Here is an 18,716-nt window from a genome sequence, read left to right as displayed (position 1 = left end):
ATGTCATCTCAAGAGAGAATTGACTTCTCTCAAATAAATAGGATAGCATCCTGTGGCAGAAAGCTTGCTTTTCTAAATGAAGACAAAAACCATTTAAAAGTATGAAATATAGTGTTTCATCCTGTATCCCCCTATATTAATTGAGATAATGCAACCTTTTTTTTGTTCCTCTAGTTCGCTGTGGAATTGTGGTGTTCAAAAACAACAGGCTTGACTCATAGAGAGTTCTTTATCCCTGATTTGGCTTCCTGTGCATGCTTTTATTTTTACTTTATTTGCTACCTTTTAAAATCTTTGCGTTGCAATGTTAAGTTAGACGGATAAACATTATGCATGTATAGAATTTTACTACATTCATACCTGATGTGTGCTTTCTGAGCTGGACATTTTATATACAATTTCAATGTTTGTTTTCTAGTCTGATTCAATGAGGTTAAAACCTAAGCGACCACAATGCTGTCGAAATGACTAGACATGATCTTTAAAAACCTTAGTACTTGATCTGGTGTTTAATTTTAATGTGTTTTAACAAAAGCCTAAAATTGATTTAATGAGGACAAAAAACATGCATATAATGCGTAAAGTTTAAGGAAGTAAATCTTGGGACATTCAGAAGAAATAGTAAAACCTTCTTCTTTGTAAAACCTTAAGGAAAGCATGTGAAACGTCATAATTAGTTAAATAGCATTAATCAATGCTTTTTTATACTAAACAGGTTTTCAACAAAACTATGTTTCTCTCGGAATTATTTCTAGTACTTTGTTAATTCTAACTAATATATGTACGCTTAAATATATATGGGTACATTTTCTCTTCTGTTGGGTCATTTGAGTTCAGGGTCATCCATGTTCAGACCTGTTATTTATAAGCAGGGCCGATTGTAAAAGCTATGAGTAAAAAATTAAAAAAAAAACGATTGACAAGCTGTAGTTTGCTAAATGTCCAGCCACAAACCTGGCCTCTGTTACAGCATTGAAACATGCCTGTCAGCTACACCTTCGCACCACACGCTTCTGTGTGGGATCCAATATTTAGTGAGTAATTCATTAATTAATTGGGTTTATTTGCGCTGCATTGGTGGTTTCTCAGGAAGCACCCTGCACTGGAAGCTGTCTATGTGCAAAAAACACTATTTGTGTTTTTGTGCATGTGTTCTTTCCAGTATTACCCTGTAATTATTCAGTTATTCATGTCTATTGTTGCATATTCTTGTCTTTGTATTTTTCAGTGTGTGTGTGTATGTGTGTGTATATATATATATATATATATACACACACACACACATAATATTTTTAGCAGCTGCTTAGAGGCATTATTTTTTATTGTTAGAATGTTGTATGGTCTGCAACAGGTGTGTGTAACCGAGGAGGAGAAAAACCTGAAACGCTGCATTTGGTTTGTCTTGGCACAACAGTGTGTTCTTTTATAATTGTCAGCATTGTTATAAAAGAGACAGCAATTTCCTCTCTTAGCCTGTTTCAAATCGGTGCATAAAGACTTGGGCAAAGAGCCACCAGACACTGTTGTAGGCTTGTCAAATGCATTATTGTGTTTGTTCAGAGTTGTTGTTAGCCCTTTTCTTGTTGTGGGAAGGTATGTTCGTCATTTATGTGGCTTTTCTTTTGCACACTTTCATCTGGTTTGGTCTGCCGTGGTTTCCGTAGAATCGTGAGCGCGCATGGGGGCGCTATTAGGAAATCCTATACACTACTGTTTAGGCTCTAAAACGTTCTAAATTACTTCGTTTCGAGTAAATTCTGGATGCTACCCACTCAGGACACTTGGAATACATTGGACGAGCAGTATGGAGGAATATTGACACGTTTTTGTGGACTTTTATGGACCTTTCTGTCTCGGGCGCCATAGACCTCCATTATTTGAATGTCAGCAGACAGCAAGAAGCCTCCCAGATCTCCAGATGCATTTGAGATATCAAAAAAGTACTCCAGAGTTTTGTTCAGCATGGGGGTGAGTAGAAAATGAAGGCTAATCATGTTTTGGGTGTACTATTCCTTTAAGGTAGTAGACCAATCGCAATTATGAGTGTAGATGGGCCTGTAAGGAGCATAACTTCATCTTACAGAATTGCAAAGAAAAAAAACAAGTTTCAATGAACATGCAAATAGGGTGGCTTGAAAGAGACACTAAATGACATTGCAAAGGATTGCTGACTGCGTAAATGCGCAAATTACACATCAATGACATTTAACAGACTGCCTCCCAAACAAAGTACTGGACATTAATTATGTGCCCCATCTGGAGTAAAGAGGAATTAAGAGCAGATGAAAATAAAATGTAAAAACCTAATTTCATCTGGTTATTTGGTTTGGGCTACAATAAAGCTGGCATCTGATGCCACAATTGCATCATAATAATACAAGAAGTGATCAGTCTGAGTGAAATCGTTTTGATTTTTGTGTCAGAACTCAGTGGGACAGATGGTAAAAATCTGTTCTACCTATAAAGGAAAAGTCCGGTCAGCAAAGAATAACCAATGGGTCATTATTTATACCTAAAACAAATACGTTTGTGGTGATTTAATATTGTTAATCAGTAAAGAAATAAAAACAATATTTTTCTTTGAGATCACTGAATCTGGGAAAGGCCATTTTTGACCAAATATAGCAACACCTCACTCCTGACATCTTCCGGCAGTGACGTCACGGTGCGGTAAGCCTAGCGCCATTCTCCCTGCTTTACAGGCAAAATCAATGGGAACTACTAGACACATCTACCATCAACAAAAATTATTTAAGATTTTGAGAGGACTTCACCATTGAAATTCGCGAGAGCTATAGTTAAACTGACAATGCCCATGTGCATGGCAGTTGGATGTTTTAATACATGGGGTAAAAGCAAAAAAACAATTATTTTTAATTTCATACTTAAAGTACTTTCAGAAGTTTTGTATTCTGAATGCTACCAGACTTTTCCCAATTTGGTGAAGTCCTCAAATGCAGCCCTAAATGTAGAAAAATACCAAAATGTCATTTAATTGGTTATATAAAACTATATAGCATCGCTGTTTCAGTCTAATACAGACTCTTTGCTGCAATTGAACAATGTTCTATTTCACAGCAACATTACAGACTTCTTAGTGTTTTTTATTATTTTTGTTTTGCTCTTGTTTTTTTACCTGTTGGTTTACCATTAATCCCCCTTCGTTGCAGCTCAAGTTTACATTTCCCCATCGCAATTATACAGAAGGCAAGCAAAAGAGAATTTTTTTATACATATACATGTGTGTTTATATATGTGTATATGTATGTATATGTGTATATGTGTATATATATATATATATATATATATATATATATATATATATATATATATATATATATATATATATATATATAAATATAAATAAATAATGCAGTGAATATAAAATGTCACAGAAATGTAGGCAATGAGTCACCTGTGATAGCATAAATCCTTTTATATGTGTACAGTTCGCTATTTTAAAGATATTTTTCAGCAAAAAGTTAGATTATGTCTCTTTAAATGTACAGAGATTTTAATGCACAGAGATGCAAACCTATCATTAACAAATATAACGAGTCATTCCTATATACTCTCAGATGCCAATTTGTTTCAATGATGTAGATGGTAAGTATGATGTAGCTTTCCATTTTGAGGGTAATCCAGCATTCAGCACTAGAGATACTTTGTGGCGTTAGATTCGATACTTTGTTGCTCTCAGAAGACTTTTAAAACATGGCTCTAAGAAATGCATTAAATAAAAAAAGCCTTCCCAATCTACAGTACTTATTGCTAGCAAGCCTTTTTCTATCACTTAACTCATAACTTAAGAAGTTTATTGAATATTTATATCAACAAATAAAAGCATTAAGTGCACATTTTGCATCTTTGTCGACATTAAACAAAATTAGTAATCTGAGCTGGACTCTGGATCAATTCATGTTTCTACCCTACCATGCCTCTTCTCTGGCATTACTTCTCTTGCCAATACCAGTGAGATTCTGCATAAGAATTAACAGCAGCTCCCTCCAGAGGACAGCAGCAGCACTACAATACTGAAATAAACGTAAGCAGATAGAACAAATTTTAATCTAACAAAACATTGATAATTAATTGTAAGTTGATTTTTTTTCATCCATACTCTAAGAGCACACCTGTCAATCTAACTCTTCAATCCAAAGCATGTGTGTGTGTGTGTCTACATTTACCCATTACAAAATCAAACGAAAGTTGGCATATTTCATTAACTTTGTCATTACTGAGTCCTAGCTAATGTTGAAAAGTTTCCACTAGGGTTGTCACGATACTAAACTTTTCAACTCGATACCGATACTAAGGAAAATATTCGATACTCGATACCATTTTCGATACCACAAGGATAAAATTTCAACAGAAATATTTTGATTAATAATTAAAATACAATAAATAAATAAATACAATAAACAATAAGATTGTTTGCTGTGCACAGTATTTAGCAAGCTTGATAAAAAACTTACAAAATTAAAATTAAGTTTACCTTCCTTGTCTATGCTTTGCACACATATCAATGACACTAGCCAAACCGGTTAAGAAACAAAAATAATTCTCAGCAGCTGCAACTGTTACAAAAAAAGTGTGAAACTGAAAAGTGCACAGAATTATTCAATCACACAGTGTTCAGAAAGTGCATTTTCCTCTATTCTGCACTTTAGATGAATGACTGTTTAGGTGCGACTGGTACTCGATACTTTTGAAAATGAGTATTGTATCCGGATACAACATTTCAGTATCGATACTTTTTTGAGTATCGATACTTTTGACAACCCTAGTTTCCACCACAGTTACAGTTCTTGTGTGTGTCTGTTTGTATGTAATAAAAATGTGACTGTATTCAAAAGTTTTAATTTTAATGTAATAATTCCCACATTTTCCCTGAATATAGTGCAATGCTAAAGAACATCAAATGTTATCAGTGCTATGCCTTGTTTATTGACTACGGATACAGAAATCAGGGCTTTGCTGGTCATTATAAAATCCCAATTATATTTATGGTTTGACTTTTAGATTCAGATTTTTTTTTTTTTGCCAGTTCCACAATATTTCTGAACAAATACAACACAACTGTGCTGCAAGTTTTGGATCCATGTAGTAGTGTTAATATAATTAGTTATCGATTAATGATCTTATTAAATATACATAGACTTAACTTTTTTTTTCTTGTTGTTCTAAAGAAAATCTTTTTGGCATTTATTCTGATTGTCAGTTGGCTTATAGACTTAAGTTGGTAAATGTTGTTAATTTTGATTCATCAAATTAATGGAAAATAACTACTTTATTTATACTTTATTTTTAGGAATGTTAGGATTTCAATTAAATGGTTCTTAAAATATTTAATATTTGCATTATTTCCTATGCTTTTTATTTTAGTTCTTAAAATAGAATTTTATTTCGAAGTAAAGTCAACTCAGCTCTTTGAAGAAAGGAAGTCAGCCAAGACGAGTGTACTCACAGTGGCTATAGGATGGGTTGTTTTGATTGAGCCTGAGACACAAACAACCAACGAATATGGCATTTACTGCGTTTGTGTTCACAGATGTTTTCCAGTTTCATAGATTGAAAACCAACGATGAATTCATTGTCTTAGTTTTCTTTTTATATGCTGAACACTAAGCAGCCAATTAGCCTAGCATCATCGTCATAAAAAGCCATTCTGTTGCAAAACAGTTTTCCCAAAAGGGCCATTTTTTAGTAATCGTTCTCTTTGCCCTGGGGATTTTAGTTCCTCCTCCTCTGCATGTTGTTTCCAGAAGGCTTCGTTGCACCAACTATATACCACCACAGTTTGTCTAGCGACAGAGTTCTTAAGTTACGGTGTGTTGAGAGTTTGCTCTCTGTATGTGCGTCTGTTAGGAACTGGCATCAGAGGAAGAAAGGGACTTACCGAAATAAATGATCAAAGGACGTGAATTGAGCGCAACCGTGGTTCAAACATTTACTTGCCTTGTGGCGAATGGTGCTGTCATTCACTAAATTAAATGCGATTACATTTTTTCATTTGGCGAGTGGTGAGTGTTAATTTTGGACCCTGGCTTTAAGTGGACAGTGGTTGTTAGCAATTAGCTAATTATGGTGTTTTGCTCTCTGTTGTATACAGTATAAAATGGTGTGGTCTTAGTCTTAATGAAAATAAAAATAAAAATACTCTGTTCTATTTGCTGATGATGTCAATATGTATATCCCAAACCCACAAACTTCTTTCACTATCAAAAGATTGCTAGCAGGAAAAAGATTGATACGAAGTGAATCCAGTAGAACTTTTTATTGCCTACCTAGAATGGGTGACAATAGTTGAATAAACTTTTGGCTCTCAAAATGGTATTGGTGCCCTATGTGGTGGTACTCGACGATACCGAAACCACCATTTTAGTGCTGGATCAGGGCCGCCGTCCGATACTGGTATCAGTATCGGTGCAACACTATTATGTATGCAAGTTATTAAGTGTAAAATGCTTGGTCTTGCCTAATACAACTACAACAAAACGGATCTGATAAATCAATCTCATGCAAAAAGAAACAAACCTAAATCTTTATTTTTTTTCTTAATAAAAAGTTTGTTTTTCTTAAACAAAAGCTTGTTGCTCCCTCTGCATAGAAAATCCAATAGTGTGAAGGCTTTATTCTGTTTTACAAAAAAAGTTTTGCATGTGCCATTATAATTTTTATTTTTAGTAGAGTTGCTTTTTATGCTATGATCAGCTTTATATGTAAACATATCATCATAAAAAAGTTTTATCTTGTCAGAGCATGCCATCTGTTTTGGGGTAGCATCTCCATATCTTTCTCTCCAGTTCCATTCCAATAACACTCTGTTCTGTCATGCCTGCATCATGAACTCTGTCACAACTAAGGTATTTGGAAATGTTGTAAACAAATGTCCAACATTCCCTGGATGAACCAATCCTACACTTCCATCTTTATTTGCAGTTTTTTAAGAGCTCTAGTATTAGTTTGATCAGTGTGACCTTCCACTGAAACATCAGTGAGAGTTAATCTGGTGTCTGCAAAAAATCTGAGCATATTCTTGGTTAATTTATCATGCTGCTATTACATAGTATTTACTGAAGGCAACACATTTAGATAAGGGCATGAATTATTCTGATTCCAGTATTATTATCTTTTTATGAACTGCCATAGTTTTTAATATATTTGTTAAATGCTCTTGCACTTTAGCATTACATTATGTTCATCTATGATAAAAAGGCAAAGATAAAGAAGGAAAACTAACATCAGTACCATGATGATCATAGCGCCGTGCAGTAAAAGCACAAAATGTTGTTAATGCAATATAAGGGAGCACAATGTTTTCAAAAACAACTTTGATACAATATTTGTCGTCTGCCATTAAAGCTGCACAAATGTAAAAACATTTTGGATTTCTCACTACAGATATCCTAATTGCAATATAAAAAAAAGTATATATTGCTATTTGATGGTTTCTAAGTATTGTGTTATCTAGGATGATGCCCTGCTTAAAGAAACAATAGTCTGATATCTGCTGATGCCAAACAGCTGGCATCACCAGAAGACATTCTGGTACGTTTTGGTTCAAACTGACTGACTGGAAGCTGAAATGAATGTGGAGAGTAAGATGAGTAGTAAGTAAGCAACCAACCAACCCATAAAAGTCTCAAGAAACTGTTTCACTAATCTGCCAAGATATTGGAAGATCAAAATGGAAAAGATGAGCTCTGATTTTATTTTTGTGGATCCGTTGTTTCTTTGCTCCCCCTTTGTTTTACTTTTACAGAGATAACCACAGTTACTTAATTTAGAGATCAGCAATGTATCTATTTTTGTCATAGAATGACCTCTGTACTCTTTCTGAAGTTACTCTGCTGATAACTAGTGTGCAATCTGGGCCTAACGGTGCATGTTCCTTTCACCTTTGGAAACACGTGGGTCTGTGCCTCAGATTAAACAAACAGCTCTATGGGAAATGAGTGGTTGATTTAGAGTTTCCACGAAGATTAGAGAAGGCTTTAAGCCATGAAGGGGTTCCCTGATTAGTTGGTGGCAAAAGAAAAGAACGTGGGATTTAAAAATCAGCGGCTACGTTGAGTTTATCTGACTTACAAGTTGAATGAGAAGTATCCATAGAAGTAACCATATTAATTAGATACCTTTGGTGATAGACCAAGTTTTAAAGGCAGATCATGTGACTATTTGTTATTATCTAAATGTGGTTTCCTTTAGGAAGAAACAAAAATGTTAAAGCGCTTGCTTAATGAAAGTAGAACTGAGCCTATTTCAGTCATTACATAAGTATTTGGCTGGTAAACTTAGCAAGTGGTTTTTAAAATTACTTCAACACGTCTAGCCTGTCAGCTATTTAGATCATAGCAAGCACCGTTAAGCTGTTGGTGCTTTAATGAAGATATAGCCCGTATTTCCGGCTAATATAGAAAACCTGTAGTTTGTTAGAGCTAGTTAATCACTACTAGTTTTCCAGGAGTTTTGCATCTGTAAAGCAAAGTCTATGGCCTCTATGTTAATATATTTTTCTATTATTTGTTTATTCAGGTCCACATCTACGTAGGGCTGTTTGAGCATCACTAATGTTCCTCAGTAAGGTTTCATAGTTGACATATTTAAACAAAAAATAAAAGCAAAATTTGATCATGGGCCAATGTGGCTCAGGAGGAGGGGGTTCATCCTCTTACTGGTGGGTTGAAGCTCCTGCTATTTTTGGTCAGAAAACTTGCTGGCTCCAATTGTATGTAGAGGTATGGGGAAAAAAATATATCATGATTTTCTGCTGTCCAATATCATGTCGACTTTCAACTCCCAGTGTCAATTTTAAGCAAAACATTTTTTTTTTTTTTTACCTTAAACAATGAGGGAAAATAGGCTACCTCTGCACCAGTACTCTGGTAGATGGTGTCGTGAAGGAATTTTGCAGTGCAGCACAGCGCCTAGCTAAAGTTGAGGCTGTCACAGTGGAAGACTTAAACACCAAACAGCATTGGTACCAAAAATAACTAAATTATCAATACCTTCTGATGAACATATACAGCACTTGCTTTTTAATCTATACATATAAATTTGATAGCTGGGAAAAATATAGCAATATGTAGTGCTATTGCAATATTGTGATATATTGTGACACGAATCATATTGCAACTCACATGCCAATACTCACCCCTAATTGTACAGTGGCCTCTCTTCTGTGAGTGTGCCCCAGATCAGCTGTGGCTACAGTGAAGCTTCCCACCATCGATGTGTGAAAAACTGGATGTTGTGTAAATTGCTTTTGGTTCCTTTTGACTGGATAAAGCACAGTATTGGTCTAAAGATTTGCTGAAGCTGCCAATTAGAAACCACACATTATTTTTAGGTGAAGATCTATTATTGTTTGGATTCTCTTAATCTTAACCTAAATCATTTATGGATTATGTAGATTTTACAAAATAAGTCACACAAATTTTAATTTTAATTTTCACAGTAACATTTTTTTTGGGCATTCCAGAGATCAAATCCTTTTAATAATTGCAAACACATATCTGTCCATTTGTTGCTAATTACAAGAAGTTCTCTAAAATTTGTTTATTTTCCTCATTTGTAAAATCTAGCAATGGTACATTTATTTGTATATTTAAGATTATTGAATCTAAAGGCTGAATGCTTAACCAAAAATGTAGATCCTACATTTTCAGCTTTTGTGTTTAAAAAAAAAAAATTAAAAGCCAAGGAAAAAATGGTGTAATAGTGACAGTGAAGCTAATTATCTCTGATTGAATTGTGTTACCGGTACTTGAGGAAGGCTGACCAGCGGCAGGAAAGTAAGCAGTTGAGTTTATGCCCCTCCATGTCTGTGGTAGTAGTTGGCTTGCAATAATGCAAGGTTCTGCTGAATGATGCATAGACAGCTCTTGCATACGTCTGTCAGACATCTGGCACTTTTCCTGTCATGATTTTTGCTCGCATGAATTCAACAGCTGTGGCAGCTCATCATGCATCATGTGTGTTTTACTGAACCCTGGTCATAACACGGTTTAGGATGTCTGCCTCTCACAGTAGCTTCAGTGCAGAGTTAAACAAAAAGTAGGTCATTATGAATTTAGGATGAGATGGGTGCTACTTGCTTTTGACGCTCAAGAATTGAAAGGTACTGATACCAGAATTATACTAGCCATGGTCATCATTTTAGCTGCTGGAAAACTAAACTTGAATGGACAAAATTCATCTCACAGTTTCAAAGTTTTTAGGCTGATTGGAGAGTGCATAAACCTAAACAGCATTTGATTTTTAAGCCCTTCTGTTCATTCATTTCATGATGGCCACAATCACATGGTTCAATGTTTGATACAAAAGGAAAGTCCAAAATTTGTCCTGTATGCTTCTATCAGACATGTCATTGCCTTTAAAATTTTACCTCAAGATATTTTTACAGCTGTCCATTCAAATATGCCACTCCCTATCCTTGCATCCCTATGTTAGAGAGACCAATCGGCAGCTTGCTCAGGATGTGTGCTTTTGAGAGAGAAAGAGGAGGGAGTCGGAGAAATCATTGCAGGATTAAGTGGAGCAAAGACCAGAAGGCTACAACACCACTGTCATCCTTTAACAGGATATTGGGACAGAGGCATATCTTTCTTAAATACAAACACCAGATTAGATATTTAGGTAAATACAGGTGCATTTGTTTTCGTCGAACGAACCAGTGCGATTTTCTCCATGTATGCTGCTTATTAAACCTGGCTTTGAGAGATGACTGTGTCAGGGCTCCAACCGGGGGACATCCTAATGCCTTTAATGGATTTAGAAACGTCTGTGCTCATCTTTCTACATTGGAGCTTACACTTTTTACCAGATCAGCAGCAGAGTTGGTTGAGTGGATGCACCTTGTGAGAGAACTGGAAGCAGGAGGGAGATGCAGCAGAGGGTGAACTCGGCGTAAGTCAGGCTTCTGCTCACCATTAAACTTTCTTCCCAATTCCATAAATTAATCTATAGCATTAGGCAGCGATGGCTGGTATAAGCTTAAATTTTTATCTTGATGTTTTTTTGTAATCATTTTAGTGATGATGCAAAGAACTAACAAATTTATCTTTGTCTTTTGGTGTTTATTTCCCTCACAGCATAGCTTAAGAGCCTCTCAGACTTATTCTGCTCTAAAAATAAAACTTCATGATAAAGATTATTTTGGTTATAGAAATCCCTTCAGTATTGCATAAGTTCTATTAAACTCTACACTGTAACTGTGTTAAATCATATTTCATACCAAAAAGGACGTTTTATGAATCACTCATTAAAGCAATGAGAAAATGATAGAAATGATCAATTATCACTTGATACTAATTTCTTAAATATATACTGTTTATTTACTTCCTGTGGTTTGCAATTACAATAAACCTAACACAGAACATCTGTGAGCAAAAGGCTTTTTATTAAAAGTCATGATATGAATTAATATGATCACATATTTCATGTTTTTCTAATATCACAGAGCTCAAATCCCTTCCTTGTTTAAGTGTTTTGTTTAAGGAATCTTTAGTTTCTTTGAGCAAATTGTTTCCAAACTAAATTAACCTTATTAATAATCATAAATCTAATTATCTCCTGTGATAAATGTACCAAAGAAAGGTCGATTGATCTGTTCATTTAAATAAATAGAAATATTAGTTAATTATTATTGCTCCAAATGCAGAGCATCATGATTAGCTGCAGATTTCTGACACGTAACAAACACTAGTATAGCTTCAGATTGCTAAACTCATGATCAACCATTTAAGTAAACTTTGTGGTTAATGCACACAAGTATTAGCCGTTTACTTTGAAAACAGGCTATCGGAGAGAAGAGACAGAATTAGCAGTGTTTAGCATAGTGTTTGTGTCTTACATGCAGCCTTTAATTGTGATGACGGTGAAGAATAGTGACTCTTATTCATTTGTTGGTTTTTCATGCTGCTGATTAGTCATTTAGACGTTTTGATCTTCTTTAATGGACTGATGTTCTGATCCTTTTGCATTTTTTGTTTTCTTTTGTACAAGCTACAGCATGATCTTTATGAAAACCAAAACAAGAACACAAAGCTTTCTAATCCTATTTTGGGTCATTCTTTGGTTTTTCAGTTCACTAATAAAGAAGGTTGCCCCATTCTAATGTTAATGGTTTAAACAAATGCATATTTCATGCTCTTTTAGTGCACCAGTCCAGACCTTGTGGTGCAACCGGAAGTCATGGTCTCAATGTCTGTTTTCAGTTTGCACTAAAATGGCAACTGCCTCTCTGCAGATTTTTTATTTAGAGAATGTTGAAACTGACAGCCCTGACAGGCACCAATATTGATAAAAAGAAATTTACCTTTATATTTTCTTTTAAAATTATATACGAAGTTAGGAAGTGTGGATTTTAGTTGTTTTTTTTTTGTTTTTTTCTACAGTGTCCTGTCTGGCAATGTGGCAATAAGAATAATTGTCTTGATGCTAAAAAGGGCCCAACAGATTTTACTTTCACAAGTGTAGCAGTATGGCAATTGCCATATAGCTCCACTTGTTTTCATGCATACAAATTGCTTTATTATAATTATGCAGGGAGTTTTACAGTTTATATGGACACTGCAATGTAAATAGAGCAGAAAAACAGAAGAAGAAAAAGGAAAAAAGGAAGAGAAAAGATGAAAGAAAGAGGAGATAGAAAGGAGACAATGACAAAACATTTTCAGTCTGCTTCATCACCTGTAACGAGATGAAAAAAGAACAGCACAACCGAAAGACATGGTACGAGACGAGACATACAATAAATCAACACCTTGAAACTATCGCTAAAGTAATATTATTAAGTCTGACATGTACTCTGTGTTACCTGAAGATACGGATGTGATTTTAGTTGTTTCATTATGCTGTGTTATTATTTAGGTTTTGAAAACAGAAAAAACACAAAACAACAGTTATTCACAGAATCATGCAAACTTTTATTATTTTATATGTTTAAAAAAATGGTTTAATCAGTAGATGTTTCTCAGAGAATAATATTCAACTACAATAGATATAACAACAACTGTGCCATAGATTATTGACCATTGGGATACATAACATTTAGACAGTTTCAGAGTGGATTTATCAATATGCTTTTGTGATTTTAGTTGCAATCACATATAATTGAATATTTTTTGTCTTATATCGGACATTATCCATATCAAATCAGCATATCTATAACCACTGATGCATACAAGGAATGTTGAAATAATAACAGTTTGTGCATTTGGGTTTATTTAATGTGTTATTCTGTCTGGGGAGAGAAATCATTGTCTGATCACGTTTTAAGTACAGATTTGCTCATAACAACAGTGAATGATCAAATGGTACTTAAATGAGAGTCATGCAGATGAACTGATACAGAGACACAGACTGACGAGGTCTACCTCATGCAAGTCAAAGCAATCCTCATCTGTCCTGTTGCTTTAGTCCCCCTGAACACCAGATTCAGACTAGAAACTTTCAGTCCATGGCAAAAACAGAACAACCTTTAGAGTGCAAAGTAGATATGGTCAAAGTGCACTTGAACATGTTAAAAAAACTTAACTTTAACCTCCTGCTTGAAGTGCCTGCTTTTCGATCCCCACAACACTAAACAAAAGACATTAAGCAACTATGGGTGTTATTTAAAAAAAACACAAGGTATGAGGGGTTGGAATGTGAAGTCAGTTGAATTTGCACACACAGAGAAGACAAGCGGCGACACATGCAGAGCTTAGATAAAGCTGCTTTTTCCTTATAACAGCTGTGGTTCAATTGCATGTTTTTAAACATCCTGCAAACTTAAAATTTTCAGTTCAGCTCTGGGGTTGAACATCCAACCAATACTACACTGCTGATGATTATGATAATAAGAATATACCTCTCATTCTTACACTCTGAACTAAACCCTGAATACACCTTTTTTTTGTTGCAGATGAATATTGAGACATAAGGTTGCTATCTTTGTCACTGTGCAAATGGTGGCTTTCTTCTGTAAACTGGTGTAATGCTTCAATATTTTACCTGAAGATGTTTCTATGATGTTTCTGACCTCTTTGAGTTGGAGGATGGGTACTGCAGCTGAAAAGATGCAGTAGCCCTGCAACAGCCCTGGCATTGTACCATGCCATCCACTTACGTTTCAGTTCCAAGCTAGGAGTAGGAATTGCAAGCCCTAAAGGATAGCATTTTCCAGCTTAGCATTAAGTGTGATTTTTCCCTCTGCTGACCGCACACCTTCTTACCCTTCCCCACTGATTCCCACTTGTAGCGGTGCTCCCTGTGTCTTAGCACTGCCAACTTTTTATGCTTTTATATTGGGATTAATCACATCAAAAGTGAGGGGCAGTTAATATAGGACAGTGCTTTAAAATATGCTCATGTTGTGTTAGTTTAATTATCATTGTTAAATTTTTTATTAGTGACTGGTGTTGTGCATGCGTGCTATGAATAAACAAGAAGTGGATGGGAGAAAGAAGAAAGCCTGAGATCAGGTCTGCAAAAGCACAAAAAAATGTAATAGCCACCAATATTTATAAGACATGAGTAGGTAAAGGAATACAATAGCTTTGGATGCTGCCTTGTTGATAAATCCTTTGGAAAATCCAGCAGATGGCAACTGCATACAATATTTGCTGATTGCACCCTGTGGAAAATAGTTTTTTGGCCATTAAAGGATTACTTAAAAACTCTCAGGACAAATGCTTTATGTGTATTGTTTTATTTGAGATTGAAATTAGTTTTCTACAGGTGTTTTTCTTTTTTATTATCAGACTGCTGATATATCAGCAGATAATTGTCAGGCCCATCTTTGGGCAGCATGATACAGCACAAGCTGAGCTGAGATATTTGCTTCCTAGTTTGTGTTCTAACTTCCTGAAAAAAACTAAAGTAAAAAATGGCATAAAATTGCTTTGCTGTACTCTGAACTTCAGGAATGATTGCCCGGCTGTGTGTCAACTGAAACTTGTCGACTGCTTAGGTAGTTCCTTAGCTCAACCGAACCATAAAACCCTTATTCTCTAACCTGATTGCTTCCATCACCACTAATTCTCAGAGGCTATTCTGGTTACCACCAACTCAGTCACAAATAACTTTAAGCCCACAGCCACTGGAAACAGCATCTGGGATGGAGGTCTTGAGCATGATCCCCTCAGATTCCATGTCTCCAACCATCCTCAGGACGTCATGGAGAAATTATCTTGGAGGTGGGAAGTACAGATCATTTGAACAGATAGGTTGTTCCCAGTTTACCAGCCTATCCTCCACTGCCACTGGACCTGACGTTCTACTAGGCGCTTAACCTGAGTGCCGAAGTGCGAGAGGTTTGATGATACGATTACACATCATTCTTCTACCTTTCTCTAAGAGGTTCTGATTCGAAGTACTTTTGTGAGCCACTGCTTACTCTGAGCATGGTGTCTATTATGATTTTTTTTGTACTTTGCACTGAAGTGTAATAAAACATTGAGCCTGGTTTTGGAAGCCACTCTCCAATGACCCTTCTACACATTACACAGTTGTTGCCCACAACTGTGGGCAAGGTGGCATTCAAACGTTATTTAAGACAATCATTTAGAAATTTTTCTTGCCTATATAAAGTGAACTTTTTTTTTTACCATTAAGGAGTTGTCTACTGAAAGCCTAGCTCAGCCACATCAAGATATTTTTGCTCTCCTTGCCATACATGTGCTGACATGACGGCCCATTCCTACAACAGACAATAGAACTATATACTGTAATCATCATGGCTGAGGTTTGACTTTTAGTTCACAGATTATCAAATCCAGGTCATCAAAATATGTTAGGTGTTTTGTTAAATGATATTAGGAGGTTTATAACATCATGACTAAGCTCTTGGGTATCTGAACACGTCTCTGGGGGTTTCTCTCATTACCAACATCTAGAAAGCTGACTAACTGAGACATGACACAGCTATGTAGCGTTTACAATGACTGAATTCCCATATTGCTTGAAGACTCATACTTTGTTTCTCCCTACATACTTCTACTCCCTTCTAGACATTAGCAACTTTTCAGTTGTTTTTCAAAAGCCTCACACTGCAGGTCTAGTATTCATTTTAAACGTAGACTGCTGTGAAATGCATCTTATTTTAGTGTTAATTTCTTTAAATGCTCAACATCATCCAAAAAGTTGTCTTAAGTAAGATTATCTTGCTGCAGAGACTTGGCTTTTATCTTTTGATGTAGTATTTTGGTCTTTTTCTTAGACATATATTTATATATTTTAGTTCAGAATTAAACCTGGGAGTTTTAAAAGCCCATATCCTGTTTTTATGAAGGCTCACCTAAGTAGCTTTACTTTTCCGGGTCTTATTTTCATGAGTATATGCCACCTGTCTCTAGTAGGCGTTTTAAGATTGCCCCAGTAATGTTGAACGGTGGGGTGCTGTACAGCAAGATATCCCATAATGCTTTGTGCCACAGTAGCAACAGTAGATGGAGAAACTGAGTGTAGAATTGTTGTTTAATAGCCTTTACTTTGTCATAAAAAATAAATTAAGGTATTTTTGAGAGAGAAAATGAACATCAAAACTTTATTTGATCTGTGTTTTTTTATTTTTTAAACAAGAATCAGCCTACTTATGAAATGTTCAGAGTTTTCAGAGCTGTAGTTTCCTGCTAACAGGACACTGGCTTTATATTCAGCTGCCTATTGGAGGGTTTGTCCCCTCTAACCATAGCCTGATGTTGGCCACTCAATACCATTTCCTGCCATCAGGTATCTTCTAGCAGTGACTAAAGTGAGCTATAGTGTTTCATATGTGTGATGAATAGATGCATTTAATAAAATCTAGAACTAAAAATTTGATATGTTTAGCTCATTTTAGCTTCTACTAAGAAAATACCCTTATATTGCTTTTCAGTTGAACATAATTTAGTTGAGTGTGAAACCTCCAGATGCTGTAGCTCTACAGAAGAAGAGACAAGAGGTCCTGCTTCCCAAAAACTCCGCTTCACCCACATGTCCTCTTGTCATATTACACTGCCTCCTTTGCTCACGATTTCTTTCCTTGCTGAGTGATTACCTGTTTTTGTTTTTTTGAACTGTAAATTTCTAGTCAAACATTTAGTCTGTGTGTGCTGCCAATATCTGCAATCATATTATTTGATAAGAATAAAAGGAAAAATAAGTTTGTTATTAAGGGTTTAGTCGTTCTTGCAAATAAATTATGTAGTTTAAAAGCAGCATATGTTTCTAGGTAGGGCTTTCTTTTGTTATTTTCTTATTACTGCCACCTGCTGGAATAAAGGTTTTGCATTGTTGTCACAACTCCATACACCATTGATTTACATAAATGTTCCTCAGCTGTTTAGAATGATAGAAGAACTAGCCACAAATTCTATGGGATTCCCTTTACCGAAGTTTAAATATTCCTGGGCCTTAAATTCCAGGGCTTTCAGTAAAAAAGTACTTTTTTGGAATCACAGTTTCAAAGTTTCCGGTCATACTGTTTCTCTGCTGCAACTGTTTTATATATAAACCTGGTCAGAGATAAAGTGGTCAGAATCCTCATGCCATGTGCAGCAGTTTTTGCAGCATCAGGTCCAAAAATGCTTTTAGTTCAAGATTTCACAGTAAGATTTACAGAAATTTGGTTGGCACATAATGAATATTGGTTTCTACAAAAGTGCAGTTTCAGTTCTATGTTGGGAGCGACAGCATAGGCTGATCAGATGTCCCGATTTCTCTGAGTCAGTCCCGCATTTTTCCCCTCAAACCGAAGCAACGTTCTGCATTTGACCAGGTATTTCTCAGCTAGGTAGCTTCCAACCTTGCATTTGATTGAGGCAGGAGTAAAAAATAAAAAAATATATTTACATAAGAAGAAAGCGTAGCTGCAATCATGGTGTGGGAGCTGCAGCAGCGGTATAGGTGAATCACAAAAGAGAAGCTTAGCTGTTAAAGCCATGTCTGTCCTGCATTGTCCCTCATTAGCATCCTCGTAGTCCAATGTTTGTTTTGTTTAGATCTGATCACCCAACAGCAGTAGGCTAAACCCTCAAATAAAAAACTAAATTTGCCCTCCAATTTTGCTCTTCTTTAAAGGCCTATGGCCATATCTTTTTAATGGCTGGCTGTTACCAAGGACATCTTATTTGATGGATCGAAGGTGGACAGAAGTGATCTATACTTGTATTTTTTTAAAATATACAAACAAAAAAATAAATGCATGTTTATATTTGTTGAACCTTTTATTCTTTTTGTGAAAATAATAAAACAGGCTTGCTGGTGTGAAAGTCTTCAGCTCCTTTTTCCACCTAAACTCCAGCCATTCAGTGTAAGATGGGATAGATGACAACAGAAGGCTTAAACTGACTCTTTTTGTTTCTTCACAAACAAGACAACAAAAAGAAGAAACTATAACTTCAAGAATCTTTAATTAGTAAAGAACAACCTGGTTAAGTTTGACTCAGTTGTTCCTCAGTAAGGACTTTGCAGACTAAATTTATACAGGTGCTGGTCATAAAATTAGAATATCATGAAAAAGTAGATTGATTTCAGTAATTCCATTTAAAAAGTGAAACTTGTATATTATATTCATACATTACATACAAACTCATATATTTCAGATGTTTATTTTGTTTAATTTTGATGATTACAAATGACAACAAATGAAAATCTCAAATTCATCATATCAGAAAAATAGAATATTACTGAAGACCAATAAAAACAAAGGATTTATAGAAATGTTGGCCAACTGAAAAGTATGAACA

General features: G+C 35.4%; 1 protein-coding gene across 2 annotated transcripts in view; it reads left to right on the top strand.

The window, feature by feature from the left end:
• Positions 1–18,716, top strand: part of rasa1a (RAS p21 protein activator (GTPase activating protein) 1a) — a 49,075-nt gene that overhangs the window by 6,850 nt on the left and 23,509 nt on the right. The window contains exon 1 of one of the 2 annotated variants that reach the window (XM_038269800.1): positions 10,753–10,911. The exons of the other annotated variant lie outside the window; for it this stretch is intronic. Within the exon in view, the coding sequence (XP_038125728.1) occupies positions 10,889–10,911 (23 nt within the window). The 5' untranslated portion in view covers positions 10,753–10,888. Of the gene's footprint in view, positions 1–10,752; positions 10,912–18,716 lie in introns of those variants that run through there. 2 annotated transcript variants of the gene reach the window in all.

The sequence above is a fragment of the Cyprinodon tularosa genome, unplaced genomic scaffold, assembly GCF_016077235.1.
Source record: "Cyprinodon tularosa strain WSP-4 unplaced genomic scaffold, ASM1607723v1 ctg74, whole genome shotgun sequence".
Classification (NCBI taxonomy): domain Eukaryota; kingdom Metazoa; phylum Chordata; class Actinopteri; order Cyprinodontiformes; family Cyprinodontidae; genus Cyprinodon; species Cyprinodon tularosa.
This window is presented reverse-complemented; position numbering and strand designations above follow the sequence as displayed.